The sequence below is a fragment of the Panicum virgatum genome, chromosome 2N, assembly GCF_016808335.1.
Source record: "Panicum virgatum strain AP13 chromosome 2N, P.virgatum_v5, whole genome shotgun sequence".
NCBI lineage: Eukaryota > Viridiplantae > Streptophyta > Magnoliopsida > Poales > Poaceae > Panicum > Panicum virgatum.
The window spans coordinates 53,775,167-53,793,493 of record NC_053146.1 but is presented as its reverse complement, the minus strand read 5'-3'; the positions used below and the strand labels follow the sequence as shown (position 1 = coordinate 53,793,493).

The 18,327-nt window shown below is 52.5% G+C and overlaps 1 protein-coding gene across 1 annotated transcript; it reads right to left on the bottom strand.

Moving 5' to 3' along the window:
* Positions 1-359: 359 nt before the first annotated feature.
* Positions 360-2,033, bottom strand: LOC120661285 (3-ketoacyl-CoA synthase 4-like). The gene has a single exon (XM_039940097.1). The coding sequence runs from the start codon at positions 1,947-1,949 to the stop codon at positions 513-515; it is 1,437 nt and encodes a 478-aa protein (XP_039796031.1). The 5' UTR covers positions 1,950-2,033; the 3' UTR covers positions 360-512.
* Between the last annotated feature and the right edge of the window lie 16,294 nt (positions 2,034-18,327).

Genomic DNA, 18,327 nt, shown 5'->3' with positions numbered 1-18,327 from the left:
CGTGAGCCCAACACTTGTCAAATGTCAGGATCTCATCGGAGAAACAGAAGAGCGGGCGCGCGGTTTATGATGACTCGAACAAGCGGAGCACAGGCATTGCCGTTTCGCATTGAAGCATCTGCGACGTCGCGTCGGCCATCCGGCAGGCAGGGGCCCCCTTTCGTTCATCGGAAGCCATTGCTGTGCAGCGGCAACGCTAGCGCTGCTGCAGCTGCAGATGCCATCAGTTCTTCTGAAACGCCATGGCCAATTTGCCATTGAGTTCTGAATCGGCGTGGTGCGTAGAGAAGTGCCTTCATGATCAAGCTGAGGCAGGAGAAGCAAGAAGATCAAGCTGCACAGACCTATTCGTTTCTCCATTACGATCGATGATTTTGCTTCCATTTATTGGTCAGAGGGATTGAACTGACGCACTGAATTAAGCAACATCATCTATGCTTGCAGCGAGAGTTAAAGATGCAGTGTTTATTGCATCAATGCAGTGGTTTAGCAATGGCGATTGGGCGATGCCGCTACGATGCTCTGATGGGGAAGCGGTGGATGCAGTTGGCCCAGGGGCCGTCGCCCGCGGCCGCGGGGTCTGTGTCCCCGCCGACGCGCTCCCACACCACGCTGTTGGCCTTCGGCCCGCTCCCCATGCCGAGCTGCCACACCCGGTCGCCGCGCCGGACCCGCCCCTTGGCCTCGTGGTACGCGAGCTGGTACCACAGCGACGCCGCCGACTGGTTCCCGAACCGCTGGAACGTCATCAGCGCCGCCTCCGCCTCCAGCTCCCCGAGCCCGAGCCCCTCCGCCAGCCTCCGGATCATCGGCATCCCTGACGACGGCAGGCAGAAGTGGCTCGCCGCGGTCAAAAAGTTGGGCCTTGGGCCCGGGCCGTCGTCGGAGGGTTTCTTGGAGCGCTTCTGCTGGCGGCGGAACAGCAGCAGCGCCGCGGCGTAGCGCAGCTTCTCGTGCCAGGGGAGAATGGTGGGGCCGAGCTCGAGGAGGTGGGCGCGCAGGAGGTCGCGCGCCACGCCGCCGAGCCCGCGGCCGATGGAGAACCCCGTGATGCCCTCCCCGTCCTCCTCCCGCACCGCGGACAGGTAGCTGCGGTCGTCGGCCGTCCGGTTCGTGCGCGCCAGCGCGACGAGCCGGTACTTGGCCGGCACCGAGACGGCGGAGCCCGCGCTCGTCAGCAGCGCGGCGGCGCAGCCGGTGCGGAAGAAGCAGTTGAGGAGGAGCTTGGCGCGGTCCCGCCCGCTGTACCACCCCACCGTGACGATCTCGGCGCTGACGACGACGGCGTAGTCGATGGCGTGCGCCCTCAGCGCGCCCCGCGCGACGTCCACCCCGACGGCGCCCGCCGCGCAGCCCATGCCGGAGAGGTTGAGCGCCCGGACGTCGTCGCGCATGCGGTAGTGCCCCGCGACCACCGCGGCGAGCGAGGGCGCCGGGCAGAAGCCGCTGCAGTTGACGACGAGCGCGCCCACGGCCGACGGCGGCACGCCCGTCCGGGCGAAGAGCGCGTCGAGCGTGGGGACGAACATGGCGCGCGCCTCGGCCAGCGCGTCGGCGTGCGTGGCCGACGGCGGGAGGCGGTGCAGCGACGGCGGGAAGTAGGTCTCGTCCCCCATCCCGCACGCCCCGATGACGCGGGACATGAACCCGACGCTGGCCTCGTCGAAGCAGCCGATGAGGCGGAGGTGCTCGAGGAGGCCCGCGGTCGGGATGCGCAGCCGCCGGGGCGGCCTCAGGCACGGGAAGTCCACCAGCTCGACGCGCCCGCTGGACCGCCACGGCGGCGGCAGCAGCAGCAGCAGCATCGCGCAGGCCGGGACGAGGTGCAGCGCCGCGTGGCGCCCGAGCGCGAAGACGAGGAGCTCGGCGAGGAGGCAGAGGAGGAGGACCCCGGCGCCGAGCGCGCGGCGCGCCGCGGCGAGGAGGTGATCCCTGTGCGCCACGTCCATGTGCTCGCCCCCGGACTCGCTCGCTGGTGCGGTGCCGAGCGGGGTTTGTTTATAGGGAGAGGAAGCAGAAGCCGATCGCCGTGCGCGGCGGGCGTGCATTGTCACCGCCGGCCGTTTGGCACAGGACGACGGGGCATGCGCGGGCGACTTGAGTAATGGGAATATGGGATGCAGTGGGTTGGTGTGGAGGAGTTAAAGTCACCTTTTGGGCGCTCGCTCGATCTTCTGAGCTGAGACGACGTCGACACGTCGTGCAGCAACCGCCGGCGACTTCGCTACGCACGGCGCACGGTGCGGGGGCCGTGACCGGCCGGTCGTCTGGTCGCGTCAGGAACTCAGGATGGGTCCGGCACTCCGGCGGGGCGGGGCGGGACGAGTGGAGCAGCGCCTGGCCGGCGGCGGCTCGTCGTACACCACAGTACACTGTTCACAGCTTTCGCATTTTTTGTGCTCTTGTGCACAAGTGGGAGAGACGGCACACCCTGCACCCGCCGTGCCGGCACATCAATTCTTTGCTTGCTCATTTTCTAGCAGCGACGGACCACTGCCGTAGCTTGAGCAGTTGCAGACATGACTGCAGGCCGATGGGGACGATGGCCAAATGGCCATCGCACTCTCTTTCTCATCCAGCATGGGTTCGGTGATCAATTATTCGGTCCACGAGTTGGGAACAGTGCAACAATTGCAACCTTCCACTGCGTTCACTCTCCCAACCATTCCCATTTCCCTGATCTTCCGTATATTTTCACAAAGATGTTCCTGAGGGTTTGCATGCGTGTGTGCCTGGGTGAGTCTGTTTACCTCATATTTCATGGTCGTCTTTTTAGATTATAAAGTACAAATCAGACACTCACAACGCACATCGCACGCACACTCACTTCTATGAACGCACACTCACTTCTATGAACGCACATACGCACACCCTACCAAAGCATCTTCATAGACTGAGTCAGCAAATGCTAGCTCGAGATTGGCGAAGTCACCACAGTCGTCTCGCTGTCTACGGGAATGTCGCCTACCACAGAAAGCACATGTCGATGCGACAGGTAAAATCGCAATGATTTCTCAAAAATAAAGGGCAAAATATAAAGTTAAAAAATAGGGGTAAAACCATAATTGCACTTCAAATAAGGGGTTAAGGGGTAAGAACACCAACAAACCTAAATCTTATTAGTTGCTACGGACGAAACCATATAAATATATTGATTAACATATTGTAATGTTAAAAGTGGTTTTATAAAAATTTGATATATTATATAGTACTAGTAAGTTGGCCTGCACGACATGCGCGTGCTGTATGTAGATATGATAATAATTAAAATTCCACTCTAACAAGGTACTGTCCTTATATGTTGTAATAAGAAACAAATGTTGTATACTCTAAAATAAAACAAAATCATTGTTGAATACATTAATCTATTTCTTTTTAAAAATGTATACAACCAAGAGTGCCAATTTGGTCAAATTGTCCCACTCCTCCAATGTAAAGTAGCACGGTAGCTCTCTTGGGCAATTAGCCAAACAAATTGTGAGTTTTTTTTTTTGAAAAGCAACCGGCAAGAAATTTACCGGGCATGCATTAATAAAGAAGATACTTGGAGCAGATTGCAAACTAACTAGATGGATTTAATTATATAGCATAACACCTAAGTACGTGCAGTTTTATTGTCAAGCCGGGGCTGCAGCACACCTAGCCCAGAGCCTGGATCTGCCATTGGCTGCTAGTTTAGCTGCACGTTGGGGCGCCTGGGGTTATTCACAAATTTTCTCAAGGATGGTTGTTGCAAAATTAATTGAGAAATTATAGTTTTCTTTTCCTCCTATTGAAATAATATTGGAAGCTGAGGGTTGGCGTAAATAAACCAACCCAATGCGTTTACTATTTAAGCTTGATAAAGTTAGACCACAAGTTGATGTATCAAAAACTCGTGTGCCTTTATCAAAAGGGAACAGGTTGCATCATGGGCAATTTCCTTTTGGCATGCGGGGCAGGTTCGTGAAATCATGCGCAAATAACGTGGCAGGATCCGAATATGTTATTATAAATTAGGTATTTGTGGCTTGCTCTAGAAAATAAATATTTTTCTCCAAATGCACATCATAAAGTTGCACGACATTAAAATATCGGAAAACATATGGTCATCTTATGACACACATCTCTGTTATCTCAGTACAAATTTATTCGTTCACGATCCTTTCGAGATCGATGCTTCTAAACCCATGCTCTTGGTGGCGGCACAGTAATACCTGAGAAACAAAGTTTGTATTATATTCTATTATTAGATGACAAAGATATATAGTTTCTATATTTCTTGCCTGCGGATAAGGATATAATAATAGTAATAGTGCTACATCTTATATGTTAGTAAAAATGATGAATAATAAAATAACTTACTTCCACATTTGGGTACTCCTATCACCGGCCTTCCGCATTCACGTGCAAGTTGAAGGAACTTGTCTACACTAATTTGTTTCTCATCGTCATCGGTAAGGACACGGCATATGCAAGCTAGGTCAGACTTCCTCACAACACGGCGGCAAGAAACACTTGGGTGCTTGTAATCGAGATCATGCCTTAGGGTTTCCCTGCATACTTGCATCAGCGTGTCTCTCTCTCCGTAGCAATCCTGCTCTCCTAAAGCTTGATGTTTTGTAAGCATAGTGAACACTAAAGCAAAAACAAGGAGTTGGAGTACTACTTTTATACCCATCATAGGCTAGTATACGAGAGTGTTGTTGCTTCTGTGGCAACAATACCCTCCGCACTCTCCCATTTATAGCATACGAAGCCTATATATAATTAATGCCACAATATCCTGCAACCAATGCTGCAATCCATTAGACTCGATCGAGTGTTAGATTCATTATATTTGTTTATGAGCCCATGAGAGAAAGCTAACTATATCTCTTGAGAAAGCTAACCATGCGGATGTGGATATATAGTAGGCAGGTTTATCCTTTATCTAAAAACTATGTCTCTAATATTTCTAAACAGAATGAATGTCAAAGAATCTTTTTGAATCGATGCGCATACAACATTCAATAGGTAGCATTTTCTGGATATATGCGATCGACGGCGATATAATGTTTTGGCTCTTTGGGCGGGAACGAAATTCATGTACCTGTGTGAACGACATGAGCAGCAAAACAATCTATCCTTGTTACCTTGGGTGGAGCAGGCTTGAGGTTCAGATGGGAGACAGCATGGTTTTTCCCATGATCATGATGAAGTCACTGCTAAAAAACCCTTCATTAATACCGGGCGGGAACCCCCGGTTAATACCGGTTCCCCGCCCGGTACCGCTTGGCCGGGCACTTAATACCGGTCGGGATGTCCGGTACTAAAGAGTCATTTTAGTACCGGTTGGTAACACCAACTGGTACTATAGTGACTGCCATGCAGCGGCCCCTGGAGCGGCCATTTAGTCACATCCTAGGTTCTTTGTAAAGGTTCCTTCCATTTTTTAACCATTAGATTTGGAGCCTTTACCGGTTCTTAAAATTTTCAAGCACCGTCTCCTAAAAATCGTGCTATGCTTAGAAAAATTGATTATGAACTCTTCATGCTACGTTTTTAGACGCACAACACATGATTATATTGTTTAAAATTAACCTTGAAAACATCATTTCTCGTCACATTATCTAAATTTTTCTGGAACTACAGTAGAAGTTCAGAGAAGCATAACATATCCCATCATTATTCTTTTCATATGGCTCTCTGAATCAATATTCAATAGTATATTGTTGTTTTCCAGGATCATACCTATTGTCTGAGAAAGGCATGCCAGAAAAAGTCACATAGGTATAGTGTAGTGGTCCTGATGGTATAGCTATTGTCTGAGAACGTATGTCTTTTTCTGGCATTCCTTTTTCACGTACCTACGTGACTTTGAGACTGATTTTTTTTATTCTTTTATATATGGAGGCACAGATGTATGATTGATCAAGTTCGGAGGCACAACACCACAAACAAAGCTCTTGCAGTAGTAGTGTAGTACAAATCCTAAATCAAATGACACTAGGTAGGCAAAGATCACCAGCGCCATCCCAGGTTTAGTTCACCAAGGTACAGTAATAAGCTAGGTTTTACTTCACTAGCCTTCCTAGGTTTTAATTCACCCAGGAGATTGGCCATAATTTTTGACAAACAAGTTGTGTTACGGTGTCTCCAAGAAATTTAACCTTAATTTTCTTTGCTCTGTCTGCACTTATTAGGTGCGTTCCAAATGAATTTAATTTCCATTGGGGGAGCTTGATCCCAGAATGAGGGGGGCCCACCCTTCTGCTACTGTTCATCTAGTGTCAAATTTGCAAAGACGGGGGCCATGGCCCCCTTTGGCCCTAACGAAGCTCCGCCTATGTTAATTTCTTCGCTGCAAGAACTTCAGACCAAAATAATTAGTGGATACTTTGTTGCTCCAAGAATTTTTTTTTCTGCTGCGATGGGTTCGTTGTCAATACAAATGTTTTATTTGCACATGTACTATAATGATAAGTACACCAAGTATGCTTACAAATGTTCTTTTTTTTGCTGCCAAAACAGGATCATATCACAATAGGCGCTTAGCTACATATATTATCTACTCCTCCGGTCTTATGCACCCAAAATTCATTGAGATACGAAATAGATGGTTCAGTGGAGTTATCATGTAGCCATGGTAGTATGGTTTGTCCTGACGGGTAAATGAACATCTTGATGAAAAATTATAGCTAACTTTACAGATTTTATCTCTTTTGTAAAAATAGAAACCTCCATAATTAGATAGGCTATCCAACAGACTAGGTGTATTTTGACTCTATATTCAAAACCTCCCACGTCCGTGTTTTTTCCCCGAGAAACACGATCTGCCTCCTCCCGCCGATCCATCGCCGCCCCATCCATCCATCGCTGCACCCATCGCCCCAAAGCTCGATCAGAATAGCATTCGCTGCACCTATTCCATCGCTGACCCAAGAGATGTGCTCGATCAGAATGGCATGCGGATGATTCTCTGGTGCGGCCGTGCCTGAAGCCTCTTTCCGCCACCCATCCTGCACATGTATGGTATGCGATTTAACTGAACAGATTCTCCAAACAAAAATATCACAAGCACCAGGGGCAAACTATAATAGGCATGTATGGCCTAACTTGTGACTGAATTCATTTCAGGCACTACTAAAGCATGAACATATCACAACCATGTATGTGACTGAATTCAGACATAACTTAAGCACACAACAGCATAATCAAGAAAACTTATAACATATATTCAGAGTTTGCAGTACTGGTAGGTAGCAAACTTGTAACTTCATTGTAGTAACATAATTGTAGCCTATATTATTGCTAAATTGAACAGCTAGGTGCTTCAGGGTAGCAACCAGAACAGCTACTTCATCTTTAGAGCATCTCCAGGATGTTACTGCCAACAATGGAGCACCTATAGGTTCCAAGGGGCCATGGAACAGAAAGTTGAACACCTAAAGTGGAACAGAAATCTAAACACCAAAATTGGAGTTGCTACTTCACCTGTTGAACACCTAAGTTGAACACCTAGGTTTCAGATTGAAAAGCTAGGTTACAACAGGCCTTGAATAACCTGAACAACTCTCTTCCAAGAGGCTCGGCTAAATTGAGCATGCTTCAATTCTTTCTTGTTTATTTGCATTATATAGCACATGAAGCATGCATGTACTAGTATATTCATTTATCTGGTCTCGCAGAACACCCTGCCATCCAAAATAGGATCAGAGATTCGGCTGATATAAATCGTAACACCACAGCACAGATTCCTTCCTACTCGAACCAGTTGCAAGCGCAAGTCAATACACGCAACTAACCAGTGCTGAGTCTCAACTCAAAAGTGCTGTCAAGAAATTGAACAGAATAGTGCTGAATCTCAGCTCGCCAGTGCCCAAGTTATCTGACGGCCACTTCTTCAGATGAGAACAGATCAGCGGCATCTGGCCATCGACACCCCATCCATCTGTAGCGGGCCGTGCTCAAGCCTGCTGCCGCCACCCATCCTGCACGTGCTCAAGCCTACTGTTGGAATTATGGGCTTGGTCCATTTATTCTATTCAATACATTAAAAGAATTCAAAACCTACTATTAAATGCAAGGGAATCAATTGCTTAATACCGTATCGAGATTTGAGGAGGATCTCAACCGACTTAAAGGGTGGACTCTGTGTACACCACTTGTGAAGCCGGTAAGAGGTCGGTGAACCACACGCGCGCTCGCTCGCTCGCCGAGTCGAGGGTGTGGTGAGGCGCAGACATGCGGTGACGTGACTGGAGAATCATGGTCTTGACCGTTACTGGTAATTGATGGCAGTGATTCACCAGTAACTGCCGCTCATCAAAGCCAATTACAGCGTCCAGATTCATTGAATCTGAGGCACATCCACGCCTATATAAACCAGGCCCTCCTCCACTCATCTGCCTATATAAACTAGGCCTTCCTCCACTCATCCTCACACCACAAGCACTTGCTCTAGGTTCGTTGAATCTGAGGCACCTCCACGCCTATATAAACCAGGCCCTCCTCCACTCATCTGCCTATATAAACCAGGTCCTCCTCCACTCATCCTCACACCACAAGCACTTGCTTCAGGTACTCCAGGTACTCCTGCTTAGGAGACCTCTCCCTTCTCCCTCTGCTGCTTTCTGCCATTCCTATCGCTACCGTTGCGCGCACAGCTAACGACTACTTCGTCTACTTCCTGGTGACCGTTCGTAGGACAGCACTGCGCACATCTTCTTACATCGACCTCGTTCGGCTACATCAAGCTAGGTACGTAGCCACTTGATACAGGGGGTCTTCTTCATGGCGGCGCCGTTCCAGACTTCTCATGTGTGCTTCCCAAACTGAGGTTCTGATGGCCGGCGGAAGGAATCTCATTGATGTGGGAGCGAGGTGTCTTTCAAAAATCCGGCACAGGTAACGAAGCGCCTTTCTAACGGCCAAGGGATAGGTGTCTTGGTGACTAAACCCTGTAGCGGTCTGTCGGTACCCCAGGACTGGGGTACCCCCTCTTGCTGCGGCTAGGCAAGAGCCTTGTAGTTATCCTTAACTACGTCCAGCAGCCGGACCCTTGCGGTTCGGAGCCCCGCTCACCCAACAGCGGTCCCGGACCTTCCCCTGGTTAGGAAAGGTCCGGGAGCACCACGTGTCCCGGGAAAAGCTGGCGGTCAGCCCGAACGGCTGGAAGCTCCGGACCTCCTCCCGAAGAGGACCGGATCCCCAGGGAATCCCGGACCCCCCATGTGGTCCGGGACCCCCTGTATAGTAACCGGACCCCTCTCCAAGGAAAGGAATCGTCACCCCGCCTCGGGGTGGTCCGGGGCCACCACGTGTCAACAGGCCCAGACGCGTATATAAGGCCGCTTGGTCTCCTTATTAAGGCTCACCTACCGCGGCATTCATTACGACAGGAGGACGTCCGCATTAATGTAGCAGAAGCCGAGGCGATACTTTGACCAGGGGACACTATTGATCGCGTATTACCAAGATAGTGGAGCTGCTGGCGCCGCCCACGCCGCGCCTGCCAAGTCTGCCATAACAGATGGATACGACGGCTCGGCTTCACCCATTATGACGCCTACATAATAGCCTCCACAGGCTACGCCGCAAGCTACGCTCCCCCAACGGACATCTTGGTGACGGGACAAGAGAATACCACTGTAGCGCTAGCAGGGCGTGGGAGCGTATCGGAGGAAAGATTCGTAACCACTGTACCCATCTAAATACTCTGCGTAGTATGCTGCGCAGTCATGTTGGGCCCACTTGTCGGGGCCCCAACGTCCTATGTATCCGCCCCCTTGGTCTATAAAAGGGGGCGCCCGCTAGAAGGAAACTCAAGCTGGGTGAGAGCCAAGGCCCGGCAGAGGATAGACTCATACACAACAGAGATCAAAACTTCTCCCAGTGGACGTAGGGTATTACGCTCCGGCGGCCCGAACCACTCTAGATCGTGTGTTCTTGTGCACTTATCTCAGGGCTAGATCAGCCCAATCGCATAGTACCTCCCCGAGCACTCCCTCTCTGGGAATAGGCGGGTGCGTTCCGCCACCCGGCTGTGGGTACCCTAGAAATCACGCGACATTTGGCGCCGTCCGTGGGGAGGATCAGGCGCTGGCTGGATCTCCAGGCTTCTGGGGCCGTGTTCATCCTCTGCAACGACGAACGAGAAGATGAAGAGAGGCATGGTGGCACCTACGCCGCATGTTACTATGCTGTGGCACCAGCGCCCTCGGTGCGACGGTGCACGGCAGCGGCGCCTGCTGTGCGTCGCCACTGCGACGCCTCAGATCCGGCACGGTGGTGCGCGGGGGCGACGCCTGTTGCGTGCCGCCCCGCGCCATCCCATTGTCGGCTCAAGGTTTTCTCTCAAGCAACGGCCATGCTTCCTCTCCGGCGGCAGGACGTCGGTTCAAGGCTTTCTCTCAACATGAAGCCCGGAGCCGACGGCCATCCCGGAAGAAGTTGGCCGTGTCGTCCTGCCGTCGCCAGCACCGGAGATCCGCCTCAGCGTAGCTTGGTGCTGCTGCAGACAAGGCCCCGCCGCCAGGCGCGGGGGCTCCTGGTGCTAGCACCAAGGACAAGCCGGCGAACGACCGCACCTCTCCGCGCTTCGCACCGGTCCTTCTGCTGCGCAAGGGCGTCTGGTTTCCATCGGCAGACGACGTCGGCGGTAGGGGCGCCTCTCCCATTCAAAGCCAAAGAATTTGTCTCATGCTACCTAAGCATATGACAACTCTTAGGCAAAGAGTGGCCCCCCGAGCTCCCGAGGTGATGCTAGATGATGCAGTTCAGGCACATCTAGGGCGCCTTCGCCTCCGACGACTATGAAGAATTCAGGAGTGGCCGTACCACTTCCAGCCGGAGAAGAACACGCTGTATAGCATGCAGCCGTAGGTTACTCCTAAGAAAAGATTAAGAGAGTTCCTCCTTTGTAAAAACGTGGCGCCTACGTGTGTGTCCAGAGCGGTCAAGGTCTGACCTGGTAAACCCGACCTCTGGCCCTATCACGCAAACAGGCAAAAAGCGGTCCGGAGCGGTGGAGGTCCGACCTCGTAATCCCGACCTCTGATGTATACCGTGATAACCACAATAATAAAGGAGATTTATTTTCTTAGTCATATCTCGACTCCACCCTGATTACATTCATTCGTTTTGGTTGGCTATTTCTTGGTTAACCATCTTTTCCCCCCAAAACAGAGTCTTTTCTTTTGCTGTTAGTAATCCAAGTTAAGTTGCCGGCTTGAACTCAGGTGAGGACGCTCCTTCTAGCGGGAAGGCAGTCCGGACCCCTAAGAACCTGCTCTGGAGAAGTGGTACTCGTATCCTGGGGTAGAGGAGCTCCGTGTAGCTTAGCCTAGTAATGTACCCTAAGTTTACGTACTTCACTACCTCGATACAAGTACTCTAGTAACCTAGACCGCTGTCTTTAGAGGTCCCGGGCTCCCTTCTAGTATAAGGCTTAGTTTCTTGCACCTTACTATGAGGTCCGGTGACATATTCCTTTGGTTCGTCAGCAACGACTCAAGTCCACTCCGGTGGCCCGCTCCGGCGGAGACCGCTCGCCACGGTCGACTCAAGTCCACTCCGGTGGCCCGCTCCGGCGGAGACCGCTCGCCACGGTCGACTCAAGTCCACTCCGGTGGCCCGCTCCGGCGGAGACCGCTCGCCACGGTCGACTCAAGTCCACTCCGGTGGCCCGCTCCGGCGGGGACCGCTCGCCACGGTCGCTCCAAGTCCACTCCGGTGGCCCGCTCCGGCGGAGACCGCTCGCCACGGTCGCTCCAAGTCCACTCCGGTGGCCCGCTCCGGCGGAGACCGCTCGCCACGGTCGACTCAAGTCCACTCCGGTGGCCCGCTCCGGCGGAGACCGCTCGCCACGGTCGACTCAAGTTCACTCTGGTGGCCCGCTCCTGCGGAGACCGCTCGCCACGGTCGCCTAGAGCCAGGTCCGGAAGGTGGTGCATGCTCCCTGAGCGATTCGAGGTCTGTGTAGCCGCTTAGCTTGGTTCCGCACCCTAAGCCTACACCTTCATCGCCCTGTGGAGAGCACTCTAGAACCTGAACCTGGCAACCGGTGTACCGGCCTCAGGGGTCCAGAGCACCCGCTCTTTATGAGCGCACCAACGCAATCATGTTTGCGTGGAAACACATCTCGTTAGTGGCCCCACCCGCGGGTTCGTGCCTCTCCCGAGGTGGGCCCGGGGGCCACTGTCGGTACCCCAGGACTGGGGTACCCCCTCTTGCTGCGGCTAGGCAAGAGCCTTATAGTTATCCTTAACTACGTCCAGCAGCCGGACCCTTGCGGTCCGGAGCCCCGCTCACCCAACAGCGGTCCCGGACCTTCCCCTGGTTAGGAAAGGTCCGGGAGCACCACGTGTCCCGGGAAAAGCTGGCGGTCAGCCCGAACGGCTGGAAGCTCCGGACCTCCTCCCGAAGAGGACCGGATCCCCAGGGAATCCCGGACCCCCCAAGGGGTCCGGGACCCCCTGTATAGTAACCGGACCCCTCTCCAAGGAAAGGAATCGTCACCCCGCCTCGGGGTGGTCCGGGGCCACCACGTGTCAACAGGCCCAGACGCGTATATAAGGCCGCTTGGTCTCCTTATTAAGGCTCACCTACCGCGGCATTCATTACGACAGGAGGACGTCCGCATTAATGTAGCAGAAGCCGAGGCGATACTTTGACCAGGGGACACTATTGATCGCGTATTACCAAGATAGTGGAGCTGCTGGCGCCGCCCACGCCGCGCCTGCCAAGTCTGCCATAACAGATGGATACGACGGCTCGGCTTCACCCATTATGACGCCTACATAATAGCCTCCACAGGCTACGCCGCAAGCTATGCTCCCCCAACGGACACCTTGGTGACGGGACAAGAGAAGACCACTGTAGCGCTAGCAGGGCGTGGGAGCGTATCGGAGGAAAGATTCGTAACCACTGTACCCATCTAAATACTCTGCGTAGTATGCTGTGCAGTCACGTTGGGCCCACTTGTCGGGGCCCCAACGTCCTATGTATCCGCCCCCTTGGTCTATAAAAGGGGGCGCCCGCTAGAAGGAAACTCAAGCTGGGTGAGAGCCAAGGCCCGGCAGAGGATAGACTCATACACAATATAGATCAAAACTTCTCCCAGTGGACGTAGGGTATTACGCTCCGGCGGCCCGAACCACTCTAGATCGTGTGTTCTTGTGCACTTATCTCAGGGCTAGATCAGCCCAATCGCCTAGTACCTCCCCGAGCACTCCCTCTCTGGGAATAGGCGGGTGCGTTCCGCCACCCGGCTGTGGGTACCCTAGAAATCCCGCGACACGGTCACTCGCCATGGCTGGATGTCGAGGTAGCGGTCACTTCTGGCGATGACCAGAATCACCCTGCAACAAAGGGTACCATGGTGCTCGTACTCTCTGCTGTAGTACCTTGGGCGTTCCGTAACGCCAAGGCTTTCCAGGGCATTGATCAAGAGGCTGGGGAAGCCAGGTGCAGCTTGGCAATTGCCCTGGGTCCATCCTTCCTCAGCCATCTGTAAACAAAGATAGGGTGAACAACTTTGCACGAGTATTTGGATACAAAGGGAATAGATGGTACTTATTATTTTAGCATGGAGGGGTACAGTTTCCATGGATACATGGCTATTAGGATAGGGTTCTAGCTTGGAGCGCTACTCTTATCATGGGGACTCTTCCTCGATCCTGATAGGGCGCTTCTTCAGTGGAAGACACTGATCCATCGCATCTTCTTCGGTCTGAGTGCCTCTATCCCAATGGGTTTCTTCGGGTTCTTCCTCTTCAGTCTGAGTGCCTCTATCCCAATGGGTTTCTTCGGGTTCATTCTCTATCCACCCGCCTATTCCTCTGCGAGCCTCGTACTCTTGCATTTGGGCTTGGAGAGCGGCTAGGGAATATTCGGCGTGTGCGGCTCTTGTCCGTTGTTCCTCCAGTTCTTGGGTTGCCTTTTCTGTCCTGTGGATTTGTTGCTTCAATTGTGCCGCTTGCTTGCGGTAAAGTTCATCCAGGCCGGTGAGGTAGATGGATAGGTGGGAGACCGTATCTTCCAAGTCTTCTTCTTCTCTTCCGAGCCCTCTCATCCGGGAAATCCATGAGCGTCCTCTTCCTTCAGTGGGCGGGAAAAATCCCATAGAGGTCCGCTGAAGGTGGTGCTTGTAGATCACACGTAGACGTCGTAGGGATTTTCGAGCAGCTTTTCGGTAGGTGTCAGGGAAACGAAATCCAGTGGTGGAGATGAACTAGGGATCCACATCAGGGAAGCGGGTGCTCTTTCCCACGAAAATCATTACGTCGCACCGAAGAGTGCCCCTGGAGTCGTACTCCCGGTAGACGTACTCTGGTGGGTCCACCACTCCAATGCGTTCCAGGCTGAGTATCAATAACTTAGGAAGGACAGGCTCTGCATGATAGATTCCGCCAATCCATCCATTGTCAGCCATCTGGAACAGGGCAAGAACCAGTGGTGAGTGTTTGTGTGAAAGAAGAATTAAGAAAGGAAAAGTCCTAGTGTGAAAGGGCCTGAAAAGGGTTTCGCTCCTAGGGTCACGTCCTACGGCCAACCTACGGCTCTGATACCACCTGAAGCGTCCCCTCAAAAGAGAAGACTTAAAAGTGATACATTATCAGTCCCAGGAGGCTGATAACACTTTTATTATATTAGATGGTACACCACCGTACAACTCTGCGCGGAAGTGGGCAGTGAAGCACCACTATCACGAGGATAACAACTAACACCCACACAATGATATTAACTACAAAAAGGGGGTCATCAGAGTCTTGCGCCATGCGGAACTTCCTGCGGGTGACCCTAATCCACAGGCAAGGCTGGGTGCAAGACGTTACCCTACTCGACGTCTTCGGGAACGTAGTCTGGATCTTCCTCTGAAAAAAATTAAGAATGGGGTGAGTACAAACGTACTCAACAAGTCCAACCACACCCACGGAGGGGGTATAAACAGAATATAATGCACAGTGTAATTCAAGGATAAGGTCAAGGTTTACTTTGCGGAAAGCTAGATTTTATGCAGGGGTTCATTTGAAAGAAAGTATTTCCAAAACCAGTTTTTGAGTAACACATGGTGTTGATCCACACAAGATCCAAGTTTTAAACTGCTACCGGACTCCTCATCCGCCGTAGCACACGGCACAACTACCGGACACGTTTCCAAAAACAATTCACGCCAACCCATCCCACAATAAACACTAGTTATGTGACCACACCATAACTCGCCCAGTACCATGGGCACGGTTATTCGAATAGATTTTAACTCTGCAGAGGTGTGCAACTTTACCCACAAGTGGGGTACCACAACTCGATCACCGTAGTGTTGGTGCAGATCCCAACAAAGCCATTACCCACCTTAGCTAGACCTGACTAGCCATCACGGGATCCACCAAGGGGTCATTGATCTATCACAGAGGTTTTAACCGGGGCATAAGTCACACAGAGCTAATCCCTTCTCCTTGATCACCCGTTGCTCTCAGCTCTCCTGATGGCTATCAGAATAACTAGTGGGGTTTATGCTAAGCCGTTGCCCATTCAATGGTCGAGTGGTTTGCACGATAGTGGAGTTAGGTGAGATGACACACCAACTCGGTCCTTAATTGTGACAAGATGGATATCTCCCTTCCTTGCTCTGCCACACAGTCACGAGCACACCAGTCGGCAAATCACACAGAAATGCCATCCATCTCGTCTAAACTCATCTTTCAAAATTGCACATTTTTCCCTTCCCACACACTCACACCTTTTCTTTATAAAACAAGTTGTATTGTGTATAAGGTCCTAAGCGTTCTAGCAACGATTAATGTCCAAACAAAACACATTCAGACATTAATCTAGGTGGTCAAGGAATGGTTATAACAAATCAAGGGGTGGCTATCCAACCATGTTTTCAGTAGGTGAAACATATGCAATTTTATAAAACAGGCCAATAGGTTGTGTATATAAAAACTAGGACAAAGGCATGCATCAAAGGATGGGATTGAACTTGCCGTCTTCAAAGCCTTCCGGGTGGTCCTGGTCAAAGTACAGTCCTTCGGGCTCGGGGTCGCAGAACTGGTCCTCGTTCGCTTGCTCGCAGTACTGCTCGTTGACGGGCTCTCCTTCATTCACACCGTGATCTACGACGCGTACAAACAAACACACAATCAAGAAAAAGAAATAAAAGTCTTATCGTTGAGCTCGAATCGGAAATAATTAAGATATGGAGATAAGAGTAATATTTTTGGGCAGTTTCCTAATGGCTTGGCCAAAACTATGTTAGGATTGGCGTGGTAAAGTTTCAGGTCGATCAGAGATCGTTTGGCGCATGAAATGATAGGTTATAGAGAGGTTTAGGGATCGAGCGGGGTTCAAGGGCCTTTTTGTAAATATTTTTGAGGGGCAAGGGTTTGGTTGTAATTTTTGAAAACATCGGGGCCACTCTGGAAAAGTGTAGGGGTATAATTGAAACTATGGATGGGTCTACTTGTGAATAAAAGAATATGAAGGGTCCCTTTTGTAAAAGAGCTAGAGAGTGGAAAGTATATTTAAGAATTAGAAGAAAGGCCAGGGGGTTATGGGCAAAAACATACGTCCCCTTCCTCCTCCCCTCGCTGGAAAACAGGGGAGGGGCGGCGCGACGCCGGCGGCGCCTGAGGCCGGCGGCCTGGGGCTCGACGGCGCTCCGGGAGGAGGGGAAAAGAGAGAGGAGGAGGTGGGGGTCCGATTCCCCTACCTAGTTCGGGCTGGGGTTGAGTAGGGAGGTGGGGCGACGAGAGCGGGCGGCGATGGCCACGACGGCTCTAGGTGGCGACGCTGTGGGCAGTGGGAGGGGCGCTGGTGGTGGCGGCCGGAGTCGTGGGAGCAAGGGCAACGCCGAGGACCATTTTATAGGCAGGGAGAGGCGGTGATGAGGCGGTGGAGGGGAGGAGCCGCGTCGGTGGCGGTTCGGCGGGTTCGGCGGGGTGCTTTAATGGCGTTTGGCCAGCTGCTAGTGTCGCGACGCGGCGTGCGGCTGTGGCGTGGGCGTCGAGGCCGTCATCGAGCACGTGGAGGAGGGGGCGTAGAGGCCTTGCGAGCTGTGCTCGCCGTGTACGCGAGCGCCAAGTCGGCGATGCTGTGCCGTGCGGCGCGGCGCGGCGTGGCGCGTGGCCCACGTGCGCGCGCGTGGACAAGGCAGGGGAGAGCGGTGATGGCGGTGTTGTGCGCGGCCGCGTGTGCGCGTAGGTGAGCGGCGAGCTGCTGCGGCTGCGCACGTGCGCGTGCAGCAGCGCTCGCGCAGTGGGGCAGGAGTCGCAGTGGCAGTGCTGGGCGTGGCAGATACGCGGGCCAGGGGGAGCATGGCGCGCGGGGCGAGCGAGCAGGGGGCCGGGGCATGCGCGCGTGTGCGTGCGCACGGGCAGGCCGGGGGTGGCGCACGCGCACAGGAAGACGAGGCAGGCGGGCTGGCAGGCGGGGTGCACGGCGCGTGCGGTCCGGGAGTGCGCGTGTGTGGAGCAGGGCGTGGCGGCGAGCGGCGTTCGGGGGCGCGCGGTGTGCGGCAGAGAAGGGAGGGAGGAAGGGGAGAGAGAGGGAGAGGAAAAGAAAATGGAAAAAGAAAAGGGGAAAATGAAAAATGAAAAAGAAAGAGGGGAAGAGAGAGAGAAGAGAGAGAGGGAGAGACTCGCGCCGACGCTGATCGCGGCGACGACCGCGGGGCCGGTCGGCCACGCTCGGCGGTCGCGTGCGCGCGCGGACGAGGCCACATGGAAAGGGGTCGGGGTGTTGGAAATCGGACGTTTGGAACAGAGATAGATTCCGGGAGTTAGGGCTCAGGGTTTTAGGCAGATTTTGAGCTCAATAATGAAAAGTTTTGAAAAAAATATTTTAGCACGTGATTTAACTTTGATAGATTTTTCGGGATGTCACAGCATTGTGGGATGCTCTTGAGGCTCAATATGGAGTGTCTGATGCCGGCAGTGAGTTGTATGCAATGGATCAGTTCCTTGACTATAGGATGGTCGAAGACCGTTCTGTGGTGGAACAGGATCATGAAATACATACTCTGGCAAAAGATCTAAAAAATTGTAGCAAAGAGTCTCTATGTGTATTACCCGATAATTTTGTGGCCGGAGGTATTATCTCTAAGCTGCCACCTTCTTGGAGGGACTTTGCTACTTCACTGAAACACAAGAGACATGAGTTCACCATAGATGGACTCATTGGGACTCTTAATGTTGAGGAGAAGGCGAGAGCAAAGGACATACGTGGGAAATGAGTTGTTGGTGCTTCAAGTACCAATCTTGTTCAGAAGAACAACTCCCACAAGAATAAGAAAAAGCCACCGTTGAACCAACCAAAGACTAAGCAGATAACCACCTTCAAGAAGAGGAAGAAGGGAGCTTGCTA

Coding starts and splice junctions, on each gene's coding strand:
- LOC120661285 (XM_039940097.1), bottom strand. CDS start 1,949: ATGGACGTGGCGCACAGGGATCACCTCCTCGCCGCGGCGCGCCGCGCG.